This window comes from Mchenga conophoros, linkage group LG23 (genome assembly GCF_057382185.1).
Source record: "Mchenga conophoros isolate Kocher_MC1m ecotype Shallow Benthic linkage group LG23, M_conophoros_male_GT1.1, whole genome shotgun sequence".
NCBI lineage: Eukaryota > Metazoa > Chordata > Actinopteri > Cichliformes > Cichlidae > Mchenga > Mchenga conophoros.
This window is the reverse complement of record NC_140547.1, coordinates 4,387,493-4,404,172: the sequence shown is the minus strand read 5'-3', so window position 1 is coordinate 4,404,172 and position 16,680 is coordinate 4,387,493. Positions and strand designations below refer to the sequence as shown.

Sequence of the window (16,680 nt, the reverse complement as noted above, 5' to 3'; positions counted from 1 at the left end):
AGATGTAATTGTTTCCTTGTGCTACATTACAGTGTTGATTTCTTTGTCCTCGGGGATGCCTAACCACAGTGCTAGTATCCAGGTAATCTCCTCAGTTCCTCTCTTTCATCAACATATTCATGTGTTTAGTTGCAGATTTTTAACCCTTTCCACTCCAGTTGAATCACAGTGCATGCCGTCTGATCCAACATAGCTTAAGTAGAAACACAGCAGCCATCAGACAGGCCAGAAAGTCTCACAAAGCTCCTGGTGTGGAAAGGTTTTCCGTGGTGATAACAGATCTGTCCCTCTCCCTCTCTGTTTTTTGTCTCCCCCACAGCTCTGTGTGCAGAAACTGCGAATCCTGATAGAAGACTCGGACCAGAACTGTGAGCCCTCTGTCAATGCCTGCAGTGTGTCATTTTCTCATTGTCTGCGTGTTTTTGACTATGGAACAGTCCACCCTTTTAGACGACAATAACATAGACCTCCTGACTCTGGATAACTCGAACATTACTACCTTTTCACTCTCAATTGGGCGTCCTGCTTGGAATACCATTGCACTTAAGTCACATCCACCCGGTCTCCAACAGAATAGACACAAAAAATTACCCAATTTTAATTTTTTAAAAATATTTTCTTTGCTTCACTCTAGAGGGGCTTAAATTTGTTATACTATAAGTTGTTATTACATTCTCTTTGCACACAGCCATTTGGAGCTTAGATTTCTACATTCGGGTATTCGAGTTGTCTGGATCTTAAAACGTAGATAACTGTGCGTGTGTAAAGTAAATTGTAGACTCCTGGTCATAGGCTACATCCACTCTAAAATGTTTCCCATATCAGTCCTAAATCACTGTAATAGTGAGTACTCAAAGGCATAAAGTCATGCTTTTTAAAAGGAAAACTTATTAGTGTGGACATGGCCTTAATAGAGTAGACTGTGAACCTGTGGTTCAATGTTTTATCCTTTCATTGATCACTGCTGTGCCCCTGTTTCGTTTCACAGTTATACTTGGGTATAAAACTTTCCAAAACATCAGTGAGTAAAGCCGTAAATATGTAGCGATTCCCTTGTGACGATGCTTAACTGGTAAAGTATTTAATCTCAGGGCCCACTTAAAAGCCCTGAGTAAATTCATGTAGAACACTTGTTGAATTAGGACTGAGTAAAAGTCAGGTCACATACTTTTTGGTGATGATGCCATTAGATGGAGTGCAGGTAACTAAGGGTTCAGTCACATTTAGGCATGTATCATTATTGGGTTATTATTGCCAACCAGTCAGGGTTGGCAGCAATAATAATAATAATAATAATAATAATAATAATAATGATGATAATAGTTATTAATATTAATTATAAATGTTATTGATAAATACTTGGTGAGCTTAAATGAGTCTTCAAAAATGCAATGCCAGCTGAAAATGGAGAATTTTCACCTTCAAAGTAAAAGTTGTGCTTTACCATCTTCTTCTGCCTCTTCCATGCAAAATAAGGGCGACCATGGCAACATGCTAGCAACCAAAACGGTCACAATTAAAACCATAGGTTAAAAGAAATATGTTTCAAAAATGTGTGTAGCTTTTTCTTGTTCAGCACATCACTGAACTTCCACAAGTCCACATCAGTGGTCACTTCTCTAATCTAAGCACTGCAGTGATCAGCTTCACTGATCCAAGGTCAGTATAACACCCTTTTATTGATCACAGAACCTGAGAGGGGGGGAATGAGCTGCCAGGGGTATGAGAAAGGATAAAGCAAAACAAGACTGTGTCCCAGTGTGTGTTGTCCCGTGTGCGTGTTTGTATGTCCTTTCCATCTTTTTGTGTGTTTTGTGTTTATTTCCTGTTTTAATTTATTTTTGTTTTTGCTGTGTGATTTATATTTTTTATAGATTAGCGAAGTGAAGATGAGCATAGAAAGAGTTCATAGTGTATTAAAGTTATTACATACATATGATTATTACTGCAGTCACAGTAATGTAAAGCTAATCAGGTTTAAGAGTGATGGCATATAGCAAGGTGAACAAAATATACTTGGTAACGTGTGGAGATTTCAAGGGTTGTTGTGTGTCCTTTTTTAACTACACTAAGGTAGCGTGTTTTTGCGTATTTCTGTAGTGAAGTATTTGGGCCTGCTGGCGATGTCAAAGATCCTGAAGACCCACCCCAAATCAGTGCAGTCTCATAAAGACCTCATTCTCCAGTGTCTGGATGACAAGGATGAGTCCATCCGTCTGAGAGCTCTGGACTTGCTCTATGGCATGGTATGCAGCCAAACTTTTGACTTTTGTTTTATTCAGTGTTCACGAAAACTAATGTTGAATATTTTTAGATCCGGATTATGCTTGTTTCAGTCTATTCTAAAGAATACGGTGCAATGCAATACAAAAAACAGAACTTTCGCTGTAACTACTTTGCTGTAGCTCGGTATAATAAAACGGCTTTGCTAGCACTCACACACTAAAGTGTCAAGTACAATAGATACCGTAAACTGTTACTGCCAACTGTAGAACTCTGCAAATGGTGCTGTTTGATCTAGTAAAGTAATAATTCTCTGTGGTCACTTGTGGGTTCTGCTCTTTGCAGGTGTCCAAGAAGAACTTGATGGAGATCGTAAAGAAGCTGATGATACATGTAGACAAAGCCGAAGGAACCACCTACAGAGATGAACTGCTCACAAAAATCATTGACATCTGCAGTCAGAGCAACTACCAGTATATCACCAACTTTGAATGGTTAGTTTACCAGCAGCACTGTCCTGTGCTTCACTCTGAGGTGTGTCAGTTTGCTTTACATTTGCTGTTTGTTGTAGTTATATACACGCCCTCTCCATGTCTGCCCAACAGGTACATTAGTATCCTAGTAGAGCTGACCCGACTAGAGGGCACACGGCACGGCCACCTCATTGCCTCTCAGATGCTGGATGTGGCCATACGAGTCAAAGCCATCCGGGTCTTTGCTGTTGCCCAGATGGCTACCCTGCTGGACAACGCCCACCTGCTGACAGGCAACATGCAGAGAAACGGCATCTGTGAAGTGTTGTATGCTGCAGCCTGGATCTGTGGGGAATTCTCAGAGTAAGTCATTAGAAGTAGTCAGTATAGTTGGTATATTTAAACTCTCTGCCTGACGCTAAAGGTTTGGCAAACAGAAGAGACAGAGCAAATACCGTTTTACTCTGTAAGAGCAGATGAGTCAGGACAGAGTTAATGCAGTCATATAATATGTAGTATGTAGTGTGTTGTGTGTATTTATTTTGCACAGTCACAAATGTGTGTAACCCAAACACTGTACTGCTGTATCTGTTTGGGAACCTTCCTGAGGGTTGAGAGTACCAAACCTGAAATAACAGAAATCTTCCCCTCGTTTTAGACACCTGGAGAATCCCGTGCAGACTTTGGAGGCCATGCTGCGTCCTAAGGTCGCGACCCTACCTGGTCACATCCAGGCTGTATATGTGCAGAATGCAGCCAAGCTGTTTGCCACCATCCTGAAGAACCAAGAGGGGAACACAGACAGCACAGCTGCACAGGAAACCAGCCAGATGATGATAGACAGGCTACCACTGTTTGTCCAGAGTGCTAACCTCGAGGTGCAGGAGAGGGTAAGATAAATGAAGACTGAAAGAGCCAGAGTCCTTACAGAGCCTGACCTTTAATGCTTCACAGATTACAAGGTTACCTACTGCATACAAATCGGATAAATACCTGCAATCTACAGTTCCTCTCCTTTTTCCTCAGGCGTCCTGCATCCTGCAGCTAGTTAAATACATCCAGAAACTGCAGCAGAAGGATATAGAAGTAGCAGAAGAAGTCAGCGCGTTGTTTGCTGGAGAACTCAATCCTGTAGCTCCAAAGGCACAGAAGAAAGTGCCTGTTCCCGAAGGGTACGTTGGCTCAGCACATGAGATAAACAAAACAAAACTGCAATATCACATATTTTTACAGTTTATAATCTTTTTGCTTAAAATGCAGTGTTTTTGTTTCTCACCTTTGAGGTGTAGCAGCAAGAGTAACTAAAACGTTTCAGCATTTATGCTGCATGTGTCTGCTTTTGAGTTTTTCATAATGGAATACAACAACCATGTTTGTGTGTGTAGGCTGGACCTGGATGCTTGGATCAATGAGCCTCCTTCTGAAAGCGAGTCTGAGGATGAGCAACCCAAGGCTATTTTTACCAAGGAGGAGCCCAAACACTCACGCCCCCGTCACACAGAGGTGGACGAGAAAGAGCTGGCAAGGGTGCGTAGGTTGGTCTTTGTATCATTGATAAACTGCAAAGAGCAGTTATGATCCAGGACTCCATGTCCAAATTAGTTTTTTGTTTTAGCTTGTAACATTTGAGGTGTTTAACCTTTTTGTGTTGTTACTGAAATTTTTATAATGTCAGCTGAAAAAATTGCCACCATGAGTAAGAAATAGTTTCAAAGCAACTTCTCAATTTTAACTGATGGAACATAGAACAAAAACAGTACACAACTCTGACTTTTTTGTTGTTGTTTTAACGGACAGGATTAGTAAAAGTCTCATCATTTTCATACCGTTTTCTTTTACAAAGTGCTGACTAATAGAAAGAGTAGAGTATGGTTTAAAGTGATCATGGAGGAAAAGAGGAACAGAGATGTTGGCCCTGCAGTCACTACATGTTAATGCCACCTCAGCAGATGGGTTTCCCTTAAAAAAGCCTTAAAACCAGTTGGACTTGTGCTTTCTTTATCAGGGGAAATTGACATTTGGTTTTCCATCTTCCCCTCTGAAATAACTTTTCGTATCTGAATTAATTTTGTTCTGAGTGTTGCTCTGTGGCTCTTCTGCCACCTAAGACAGAGGTTTGAGGTTGGGGAGGAAACTGTCTGCAGATTGGACGAATCCGGTCCTGTAAGCACTAATTCCAACAGTAGGAAATCCCACCGTGTGCACTTCTTCTGATCTGTAGCAGTCATAGACGCGCATCAAGACTTTGAAGCAGAATTGTAAGGTTTGATCTTAGTTTTAGAAAGTGACAGACCGACGATGCTGCCAGCACTGTTTCTAGTCTTGGATATGAATTATTTATTGTTTCGGTACATTACTTTAAATGTTGTTATATGCCAAAGCCTTCAGGTTTTTTCATCATTGATTTTTTTTATTTATTTTTTATTTTTTTATTTTTTTTAAATGAACGGTAACATATGTGATAAAATGGTCTGTGACTGTTTATTAAAGTTGCCATTGACTCAGAATCAATATTAATCTCCTCAGACTCACAGTTAGTAAATCTGGCTTCCCCCTTGGATCCCAGCTCATGCTATAAGTGACGTAGGCTGTTCGTGAATTCATATTATATTTCTTGTTTCCACTACAAGAGGAGAGAAGCCAGAAAGCAGGAGCAAGCCAACAACCCATTCTACATCAAGGCCTCTCCATCTTCTCAGAAGGTATGCTCACCGTCTTCAGTAATTACTTTGTGTTGGTAGTCATTTTCACTGCACAGGGTATTTAGTAAAAGTAGTTACGCTCATGTATGGCAAAACCCTTTTTGAGATGAATTCTTTTATGTGTAGGTGTACCAGGAAGCTCCAGGAGTGGAACACATCCCAGTCGTGCAGATTGATCTCAGCGTGCCTCTCAAAGTCCCAGGTGGGACACGCAATCCTTATATTACTACAAAAACTAAAAAAAGGAACCCCAATATAACTATCATAACTTCACCTGAATCTAAGTGCAGCCTTACTTGCAAACATACTGTTGTGTCACAATTTTTCTATTCGTATACTGAAAATTATCAACGTTACCCTTAGCTACAACTCCCTCCCACCCCACAGGTCTGCCTATGTCTGACCAATACGTTAAACTAGAGGAGGAGCGTCGGCAGAAAGAGAGAGCAGAGAAAAAGAAGAAGGAGAAGAAGAAGAGGAAAGAAAAACGCAGTGGGCGAGGGAAGAAACACGACTCAGGCCCAGAGAGCGAGGAGGACATCACACCTGCACATGTGGTCGACATTGTTACAGAGGAGATGCCAGAGGTAGGCATGTGGTGACATCAATGGAAGAAGACTTTTTATAAATACTAAGTTTAAAACATTCTGTAAGTTGTTGTTGAAGCCTTCTTTTTCCGCCTGGTCCTTCTTTCTATGTAGTGTTGAAAGTTTTATTACTTTATTATTTAATTTAGTTAATGTTAATTATTTTACACTGACATGTTCAAGGAAAATCATTTTCACTCAGTTTTTTATAAATATATTTTTACTGTATCATCACAAAGATCACTGGAAGTCAGTAGCTCAGCTAATCTCTTGTGTTTTGTCCTACAGAATGCCTTACCCAGCGATGACGATGACAAAGACCCCAATGACCCTCACAAAGCCCTGGACATCGACCTGGACAAGTGAGTTTTATTTTACATGTGTTCGACCTTCATCACTTTAACTGCTGATTTTGAAGATGCTGAAGTCATCATTTTTATATCTAAACTAGTCTGCCAGGCACTGAAATTTAAGATTTTCCACCCAAAGTTGTTGTTTGTGTTGTGTACCTTGTTTTAAAGCTGGAGGATTTCTAGTTTGAAGTCCAGTTATGTCAGAAAATAACTGGATAGTGAGTTCAACAGAGAGCTGTTTGAAAGGAATCTATCAAAGTCAAACTGAAAAGCAGACTTTAGGTTAAATTCAAGTGGTTGAACAAAGAAATCGTATCAACAACCAGATGTAGCTTATTTACAGTCCTGTGTCATTGGGGCTGTTTTGTGGACAGATTTAGGCTGTTTTTTGAATTAAGCATGTAAAAGGTTTGCAGTCGATTCCAAGTGTAGCGTTTGCATTTGGAAGCAGTTCATTCAAATTCAAATGCAAAAGCCGTTCTCAAAGGGGATCTTATTTCAAATGAATCGAGCCAAACCTAGCGTGCACAAATAAAACAAATTTACTAGAGAGAGTGTGGGAACATAAGAAGTGGCCAAATCAGCATTTTGGAACATTCAGAAAAAAATGAAGCACCTGTGAACATGAAAAGGCCCAGGCCATGATGTAAGTCAGCAGTGGTGCATGATCGCAGGATGCTTTCCATGGTAAAGAAAAAACACATCACAGCATCTAGGCAGGACACTAATCTCCACAATGTAGACACACGATTAGCCAAAAACGCCTTTAAAAAATAATAAGCCATGAACTTTGATTCCCTGCAATTATGTCAAGTTGTCCAATTATATTTGAGTTGATGAAAATGGAGGACTTTGTATAAAAATGACCACTGTGGTCAATGCTAATATTTTTCTTAAATCCTCCAAATTTAACCTAAAAGTTGCATTTTAATCCTTTTGTTTCAAACCTGTTGTTTTGGTGTACTGAGGCAGAGAGATAAAAACTGTTGCTCTCCAAACATTTCATGAAAGTGTAGTTTTAGCATTTATTCCTGAAGCTTTCCAGTCACAGCATTAAAGCCAGTGTGACTGGCCCTCTCCCTCCTCGCACTCCTCCTCATGCTTTCTGCTTCCTCTTTTCTGTGCCTACACACATCCATTACTGCCTCTTTGTGTGGGCAGCTTATTGGAAACAACTGCGCGCAGGTGAGTAGCACCCCAGCCATAGGGCCTGACCTCTGACTGTGCACAGGTCACCTTTGTCTTTCTCTCTGTCTTGCTTTCCAAGTAGCTGTCCTGCTCTTTTCAACTAATATAGCTGTCTGTTCCTTACCTATCTGAAGCTTGTAATGTCCACTTTCTCTTTTTGCTCTTCTTCCCTTCGATCTGTTCTTTAGTTGTAGCATTTGACCTAGTGATGCATAACAATATTGTAGTATCCCGCCTCTCTTAAAACTGCTTCTTCTTCTTTTTTATTTTTTTTAATGTTCTTGAAAATATCAGCATCTCTATTTCTGAACAAGCAGTTCTGATTTATCTGTCCTTAAAGAAAGGGAAACAAAATGATTTCCTAGAAAGAAAGAAAATAAGAACTGGCTGCTGATGTTCTCAGGACTTAATCTTTCACCCTTTAAATTCCCAGAATAGTTTCCTAAAAGCATGTTGGCTCTTCTTTTTCTTGTACTGGGCAATCGGCATCAACATGCTTTTAGAAACCTATCCCAGCGGTTCGACGCAATAGTGTAATTCTTTTCTCTTAGATCTGCTCAGCTGAGTTTAGTAGACTTGGCATGCCCCCAGACTGTCTCCAGCTGTTTTTAAGTGGATACGCTTTGCCTGCCCTCAGTGGAAAAAGATGTGGCCTTAAGCCAAGGATAGAATGTGGATCGTTTGAATAATGTGTTGATGAGATCATGCAGGACAAGCTGTAAACAGTTTTGGTCTTATAAATTAATGTTTACTTACAAAAACACATGTGGAAGTCTTTCTTTTGGATTGTAATTCTAAAAGAAAAATGACACCACAAAAGCAAGGTTACTTAATTCTAGGAATTTAAAGCTGAAAGAATAAAACCAAAAAAGAAAATTTACTTAAATTGGAGACTGATGACACAGCATGGTTTTATATAATATCTATATTAGATTTTATATTATATATAAAGATTTTCCAACAGGGGGCTATAGTGCACGCTACTAACTCCTAATTTCCGGCTTTTAAGACATACAGTGGGGCAAAAAAGTATTTAGTCAGCCACCGATTGTGCAAGTTCCCCCACCTAAAATGATGACAGAGGTCAGTAATTTGCACCAGAGGTACACTTCAACTGTGAGAGACAGAATGTGAAAAAAAAATTCCATGAATCCACATGGTAGGATTTGTAAAGAATTTATTCGTAAATCAGGGTGGAAAATAAGTATTTGGTCAATAACAAAAATACAACTCAATACTTTGTAACATAACCTTTGTTGGCAATAACAGAGGTCAAACGTTTACTATAGGTCTTTACCAGGTTTTCACACACAGTAGCTGGTATTTTGGCCCATTCCTCCATGCAGATCTTCTCGAGAGCAGTGATGTTTTGGGGCTGTCGCCGAGCAACACGGACTTTCAACTCCCGCCACAGATTTTCTATGGGGTTGAGGTCTGGAGACTGGCTAGGCCACTCCAGGACTTTCAAATGCTTCTTACGGAGCCACTCCTTTGTTGCCCGGGCGGTGTGTTTTGGATCATTGTCATGTTGGAAGACCCAGCCTCGTTTCATCTTCAAAGTTCTCACTGATGGAAGGTGGTTTTGGCTCAAAATCTCACGATACATGGCCCCATTCATTCTGTCCTTAACACGGATCAGTCGTCCTGTCCCCTTGGCAGAAAAACAGCCCCATAGCATGATGTTTCCACCCCCATGCTTCACAGTAGGTATGGTGTTCTTGGGATGCAACTCAGTATTCTTCTTCCTCCAAACACGACGAGTTGAGTTTATACCAAAAAGTTCTACTTTGGTTTCATCTGACCACATGACATTCTCCCAATCCTCTGCTGTATCATCCATGTGCTCTCTGGCAAACTTCAGACGGGCCTGGACATGCACTGGCTTCAGCAGCGGAACACGTCTGGCACTGCGGGATTTGATTCCCTGCCGTTGTAGTGTGTTACTGATGGTGACCTTTGTTACTTTGGTCCCAGCTCTCTGCAGGTCATTCACCAGGTCCCCCCGTGTGGTTCTGGGATCTTTGCTCACCGTTCTCATGATCATTTTGACCCCACGGGATGAGATCTTGCGTGGAGCCCCAGATCGAGGGAGATTATCAGTGGTCTTGTATGTCTTCCATTTTCTGATGATTGCTCCCACAGTTGATTTTTTCACACCAAGCTGCTTGCCTATTGTAGATTCACTCTTCCCAGTCTGGTGCAGGTCTACAATACTTTTCCTGGTGTCCTTCGAAAGCTCTTTGGTCTTGGCCATGGCGGAGTTTGGAGTCTGACTGTTTGAGGCTGTGGACAGGTGTCTTTTATACAGATGATGAGTTCAAGCAGGTGCCATTCATACAGGTAACGAGTGGGGGACAGAAAAGCTTCTTACAGAAGACGTTACAGGTCTGTGAGAGCCAGAGATTTTCCTTGTTTGAGGTGACCAAATACTTATTTTCCACCCTGATTTACGAATAAATTCTTTACAAATCCTACCATGTGAATTCATGGATTTTTTTTTTTCACATTCTGTCTCTCACAGTTGAAGTGTACCTCTGGTGCAAATTACTGACCTCTGTCATCATTTTAAGTGGGGGAACTTGCACAATCGGTGGCTGACTAAATACTTTTTTGCCCCACTGTAAGTTTACCAGCTCTTATCACTTCAGTATGGAGGACGTTATTAGGATCGATCGACCGTGTGGAGCTCTGCTAGAGGAATGTCTTGTGCTTTGAATGAGACCTGGCTGCTTCACAGTGCAGAACATGTGCTTGAGAATGGTGGATTGCTGCACCCTACATGCCTTGTTCACCTTTAACAATTAATACTCAAGGAATGCATCTTTCAGATGATGTAGCCCAGGAGGATCAAAATCACCTCCCAGTTAGAGTTAAAATATGTATCTGTATGTTTTGTTTGTGCAGGCCGCTTGCAGACAGCGAGAAGCTACCGGTCAGGTCACATCGTGCAGCGGGGGCTCCAAAAAGCTCTGCTGAGGATGGAGAGGCAGAAAATGCCACGCCACAGGAACCCAAGAAGAAGAGCAGCAAAGAAAAGAGGGACAAGAAGAAAGATAAAGAGAGGGATAGGAAGGTGAGGTTAAGATGCTGGAAACATTTCCCACCTTCTGGTCATAAATCAGATTCACGGAGCACTCAGAGCGAGGGGAGAACAGTAGTGCGCTGTCAGCTGCGCCGTCACAATTTGATGACTCAGTGTTTGCATTTCTTAACCTGACTGACACCGACTGGAATATATTCTCCTGTTTTCACAGAGGAGCAAAGAAGAGAAGAAGAAGAAAAAACACAAACATGAAGAAAAGGAGGAGGATCTTCTTGGAGGTCAAGCAGAAGAGCCCGTGGTCCAATCGGAAGAAACGAAGGAGGTGGAAGCACAGCCCACTTCAACTAGTGCTGAGGTACGCCCTTATAACATGTTGGACCGAGGATGTTTCCTACGCGGCGCCGCAGTTTGTATCTAACATCCAAACACTGGTTTTAATTACCAGATCTATAAAATTATAATTAAAATGGCTTAAAGGATACCTTAAGGCAGTGGTTCCCAAACTTTTTTGCTAGGTCCCCCTTTGTTTTACAAGAAAAATGTTTTTTTTTGTTTTGTTTTTCCTTTTCGTACCGCGCCCCCCTGCAATGGCTCTGCGCCCCTCCTAGGGGGCGGGCCCCACACTTTGGGAAGGTCTGCCTTAAGGAGTGCTCTACAAATTCTGTCAAATGGTTAAATGCAAGCAGACACGTTTTATCATGTTCATTAACTCGGCGCTTCCATTGCTTTTTCCCAGCCTGTCTTTCAATCGGCTATAGCGATCAAGTATCAGTTTCCTCGTAGCCGACTGTGCAGTCTCTTGCCAAATACTTGATTTATTCATGAAACAGGACAGTGTATTCTCTGTATCCATTTTCATGAATAGTAGTAAGACACAGAACCTGTTTGGCCCTCACCCCTCTCACCTCCTCGCGCTCCTCTCCCTCCCTTCCTCTTTTAGGTTTCGGACCTGGATTTCTGGCTCTCAAATGCTCCAGTGCCCTCTAACACCCAGGTTGAGTCACGCCCCTCTTTCTCTCTCTCTCTCTCTCGCTCTCTTTCTGTCTCTCTCACCCTGTCCTGCCCACATCTGTTCAGTTTCATGACACGGTTTTCAATCAACCTGCCTCAGACATTGGTGTAACCATACATTCTGTCTCTGCTGCCCTTCAGTTGTTCCTTTTTTTTTTTTTCCTCCCCTCTGCATCTTTTGACACTGCCTCTCTTTCACAGGGCTCACAACACTATATTCTGTCATTTTCCAGCACCCTTCTGCTTTCTAGCATGTGTGTGTACACAGTATGTATCTGTATTTGTCTCGCACTTCTTCTTGCCTTGTGTTGTGTCAGTCATGATGTCAGAACAGGTGCTGTTACTTTTTATTGTTTTGTTTTTGTTTTTTGTGATCTTTATTTATTGATTTCTTTATTTTTGAAGAAGTGACAATGGACCAAATGTCACTAATATGTCTTTGAACCAGTGTGGTCCTGGTACCCCCACACACACACACACACACACACACACACACACACACACACACACACAAACTCCAAACAGAAGCTGGAGTTATTTTAGTGGTAGACAGGATATGTGAGCTTCAGCTAACAGTTATTGCTGGGATAGCCTTTCATGGTTCTAGGTTGGACACCAGCACCGCAGTGGTGGAAGAGGGGTAAACGGCTCCCCAGAAATTGGCCCAGAGTCCTTTCCTCTTACGTCACCACTGTATGAGCACAATATCCACTCTCCATTATCTCTTCAGTGTGGGGCCATAATTATCTTTGTTTCTGTTTGAAAACAAAGTAGAATTTCCCAAATCAGCTGCTAAACTTCACCTTTACTAATAGACTTTTTGATGACTGTTTTCTTTCATTTAAAAAAAATAGGAAAATTACTTTCTCAGTTGTTTTAAATTAAATCTATGTGGCCTGTGGTCATGCCAGGACAGCGCTCTCACACCATTTCCAGCTTGTTTAAATAAGCTAAGCTATCCAGTTGCTCCACTATTTCATCCTGACTGTTCCATGAAAAGACTGAATAACAGGCACACTGTTTCCTTAGCTATACATGTAACATGACTGTACGCTCAGATCTGTCAGGCCTTTTAACTTTCCCTTTGGGCATTTCTGTTATTAATCATTTGAACTGTCAGCCCAAGAGTTAAAGCTGCCCCAGTAATATGCATCGATGTCTTGGTGGAACGCTTGTTTTTGTTCTGGCTGTCACACCAGCGTCCCAGATCATACTGTTGCATATATTTAGCTTGTCAGTCAGCCTGCTTCAGTTTCGAGCAGCACCCAGTGTAGCTGTTTAGTGCAGTGGATCCAGCAGTTGTACAGCAAAACCGCTGTAGGTGTAGAGGTCCATACAAACATGATATGCTCATGTTTAGCATTCTTCCATGCAATACTCTTGGCTCATTGTACCTGATGTTTGTTTGTGGTGTCACTCAGCTCAGTAGGTTGCAGGTGATCATGAATGACTTCTCTTATGAATGACTGAGTGAACTCACTAACCTCACTTACCTATGTCAACACAGAAGTGGTAGAAAGTTTTGCATGTGTTAAACGCTGTGGTTGTTCTTGTTTGTGTGTTTATTTGGTGGCGTGCTGGTGTATCTGAACAGGAAGCAGCAACAGTAGCAGAAGCAGCCCCAGCGCCCGAGGCGCCTGCTGGCACAGCGGCCGACTCTGAGCCCGAGGAGCCCAAAGACACCGAGACGGAGGAGAGTGTGAGTTAACGCAGACGAGGCAATAGTTGGAAGGAACAAAGTTTGACAGCACTGCTTGAGATTCCAGTTTACAATAACCCCGACTGGACTCGGGGAATTGGCAACTCTAATTCTGATACATTTGTGTGAACGATGTGTCGCAGACCTGCCAGTTTCTGTGGGCTCTGGGGGAGTAATTCTGCCACTTTGTGTTTTATTTTCATTAGCATTAACACTCAATGGCGATTAAACATCACTTCAGGAAATTTATCTCCTTCTCCTTCTTTGGGTTTTTCTCTATAGAAGTCCTCCAAGCACAAGAAGAAGAAGCAGAAAAAAGAGAAGGAAGAGAAGGAGAAGAAAAAGAAAAAGAAGCATCATCACCATCACCACCACAGCGATGGAGGTGGAGAGGAGTCTGTGCAGAATGGCACCGTCGAGGAGGAGGAGCCTCTGCCGGTCAGTGTCGAACAACCACAACATTAAACTTAACCGATCATTACTTTTAATTTGTAAACTATGGGTTAGGTTTCCTAAATCAGAATCGGTACAACAAAATGTACACGTACAAAGAATTAGGCTCATTCTTTTTCTTCGTTGCTCTCAATTTACTTAACAGAATAGATAAGAAACATTACTGATAAAAGCACGACACAGACAATAGCAATTTGTATAGCATATTTAAATGTGCAGTGCGCCAAGATCTTGGAATAAAACATTTACCAAGCTGGGGATGGATAACTGGTTACTATACAGTATATACATGAGGAATTGATGATATAGATGTATAGGTATGTACAATACCATATTGATACGTACAACAAAACATTATGTACAGCACTCTTTGGTTTTAGCATTTGATGGATGTTAAAGTAGAGATGATATGAGTGAAGTAAAAATTAAATCGGCATCTTTGTGTCATTCCTCTTCGATTGAAAACAGACAAACAAAAGCTTACTGACCTCAAAGACACGAATAACTCAAAGCCGCATGTAGGCAGTATAATTTATCATCATTCATCTGAGCTCCACTGGGTAAACCCACTTACTGCTGCCAGCACACACTGCCTTCCTTGTTATATAGCAGCTAGGTAGGAGCTCCTGTTGCCTAGTTAGCATGCTTAGTGGCTGAGAACGCCTCCTCTGACCTGAGCTCTTCTCTCCTTTCAGCCCATGTCCAATTACTGCCTGCTGGCTGAGAACTCCTACATCAAGATGGTGAGTGATGGTGACTGCGATGCCAGGCTTTGGAAATTTGTTTTGCTCTCAATTTGTTAAAATAATTCCGGTCTCATTTTGGCCATGGAAACATTTAATTTTCGAATTTAATTTTTAGCATCCAAAGCTGCTCATGCCTTCTCCAATCTAATAGTTTGCATTGTTAATTAAAATGCACCAAGGGAACCAGATTGTGATAAATATTCTGCTTTATTTCGACATGTTGGGTTCTTCTGTTTACTTTAGTGAGACAATAAATAAAATAATTTTCTTGCTACATTATAGCGCACATTTCTTTCTAGATGCTGAGAAAGAGAAACGTTGTTGTTTCCAAGATCCAGCATGTGGAGTAATTAGAGTTAAAAAAACCAAAAAGAACTATCATATACAGATTTCTTTTTCTCTTCCTCTCTTTAAAGATGATGGAGGATGCTGATCAGGTATTGGTTAAAGTTTTGTCCTAGATGTGTTTCTCTCTGGTCTCGTTGCTCTTTACAGGCCTTCCTCCTTGGGCAGACTAATTTATGTTTCTCTAGCGCAGCAGCGCTCGGTTTCTGAGAATGATTCTGTCCTTGTGATTATCTCCTTGTGTTCACTTCTTGGAAATGGTGATGTGTGCTCTGGATCTGGGTAATGACTCTGATTTGCCTTGTTAACACTGTGTAAAAGAGAGGAAAGATGAGACCGTAATTCACTGTTCCAAAATCCACGTTTAGCACTTTCCTTGTTTTCCCTCTTCCCCGTAAGGTGTGTGACATCCAGGGGAACCTACAGGATGGCAGTCAGGTGGTGGTGTCTGTCATCTTTGAAAATAAGAGTGACAGCTTCCTCAAATCCATGGAGTTCAATGTGCTGGACTCTCTGAACTCCAAGCTGCAGAGGCCAGAAGGGTCAGGTCCACATGATGGCCTTACCGTCCCCTTCCAGCTTCCCCCTGGTCAGTTATTATCTAAAGAAAAATCGTGTATGAATCCATCCATCCATGACTGTGAATTAAAAGCCCATAGCCCCCCTCAAATCTTTAGTATTCATATTTTGGAGGGGCATCCAATCAGAAGTAAGTTAGCTTAAATTGAGGTTGAATTGAGCTGAAAGAGTTTTTGTTTGTTTCTTTTGTTCAGGCAGATTATTATCTGAGGCCCAGGATAAGATAAATTAGTATTACTTAAACCATGTAAAGCTAGTCTAGCATAACCCAAGATGGAAAATATGGGGTTGGAAATGGGCATCATAGTTATCCTTTGCTATAATATTGGCTTACTAAAAAAATAAAATAAAACAAGCATTTTCCTGGTAATTGTAGTGGGGCTTTTCAGAATAAATGTCCATCCTTTTTACTGAGTTACAGATGATTCAAGCAGCAACTTAAAAAATTGTATTATATGAGTTTTTAAAGTTGTTGAGTTCCATGATTTGATGCTGAGAGCTTCTGTTTTTTCTTGTAGGAGTGTCCAATGAAGCACGATTTGTCTTCACTGTGCAGAGCATCGTAATGCCGCAGAAGCTGAAAGGAACCCTCACCTTTATTGTAAAGGTTCGTAGGAAAAGCAAACAAGTGCCGTGTATACTAAAAAGAAAACAAAATCTAATGAAAAAGCTGAAATCCAAATGAAACGCAAACAAGATTGACAGGATTTTTTATACATTATTATTAAACCTGCGGCTTAATTAATTCATCTTTTGTATTTGTAATACTAGAGTTGGCCTAGTAGCAGATGAGTTAATTCTGAGACCTATGAAGGAATCAAACAGGTGTTTTTAATATGCCGTTTTGCTCCATTCCCACAGAACGAGGACTCCTCCACTCATGAGAAACTGGACTTCAAACTGCACTTTACCTGCACCTCCTACCTGATCACTACTCCTTGTTACAGGTTGGTTATGCCACTCCTCCATTCATATCAGAGTTTCAGTGAGTCATTTAAACTTTTTAAAGAAGCTGTTGAAACTCCTCTCAAAGTGTTTCCAGGGAGAAATCTTTGGAGTGGGAGAGTTTGTAGACTGAGTGGTGAGACTGTGGTTTAAGCGTGGCAGTAGAAAATGGCCATCTTTGAGGAAGAATAAATATCAGTAAATTTCACTTGTACTTGTTTTAAGATAGAGCTTGTGTGAAATTTTAAATTAAAAAGATCAAGAACCACGGTCTGGGAATCATTAAAATCTGTTGAATCTTCGTTAGATTTTAGTAATGGAGAAATCTAAAAC

General features: G+C 41.2%; 1 protein-coding gene across 8 annotated transcripts in view; it reads left to right on the top strand.

The window, feature by feature from the left end:
* The window catches only part of ap3d1 (adaptor related protein complex 3 subunit delta 1), a 28,291-nt gene that overhangs the window by 8,349 nt on the left and 3,262 nt on the right, over positions 1–16,680 (top strand). Inside the window, exons 10-32 of one of the 8 annotated variants that reach the window (XM_085264156.1) lie at positions 33–82; positions 320–392; positions 2,101–2,246; positions 2,569–2,717; positions 2,829–3,059; positions 3,355–3,586; positions 3,723–3,868; positions 4,082–4,223; positions 5,327–5,398; positions 5,525–5,600; positions 5,786–5,985; positions 6,274–6,347; positions 7,500–7,523; positions 10,431–10,599; positions 10,781–10,924; positions 11,510–11,563; positions 13,175–13,279; positions 13,562–13,717; positions 14,428–14,475; positions 14,895–14,915; positions 15,223–15,412; positions 15,921–16,009; positions 16,264–16,349. In XM_085264156.1, coding sequence (XP_085120282.1) covers positions 33–82; positions 320–392; positions 2,101–2,246; positions 2,569–2,717; positions 2,829–3,059; positions 3,355–3,586; positions 3,723–3,868; positions 4,082–4,223; positions 5,327–5,398; positions 5,525–5,600; positions 5,786–5,985; positions 6,274–6,347; positions 7,500–7,523; positions 10,431–10,599; positions 10,781–10,924; positions 11,510–11,563; positions 13,175–13,279; positions 13,562–13,717; positions 14,428–14,475; positions 14,895–14,915; positions 15,223–15,412; positions 15,921–16,009; positions 16,264–16,349 — 2,677 coding nt within the window. The remainder of the gene's footprint in view (positions 1–32; positions 83–319; positions 393–2,100; positions 2,247–2,568; positions 2,718–2,828; positions 3,060–3,354; positions 3,587–3,722; positions 3,869–4,081; positions 4,224–5,326; positions 5,399–5,524; positions 5,601–5,785; positions 5,986–6,273; positions 6,348–7,499; positions 7,524–10,430; positions 10,600–10,780; positions 10,925–11,509; positions 11,564–13,174; positions 13,280–13,561; positions 13,718–14,427; positions 14,476–14,894; positions 14,916–15,222; positions 15,413–15,920; positions 16,010–16,263; positions 16,350–16,680) is intronic. The other 7 variants (XM_085264159.1, XM_085264161.1, XM_085264163.1 and 4 more) reach the window with 7 other exon arrangements.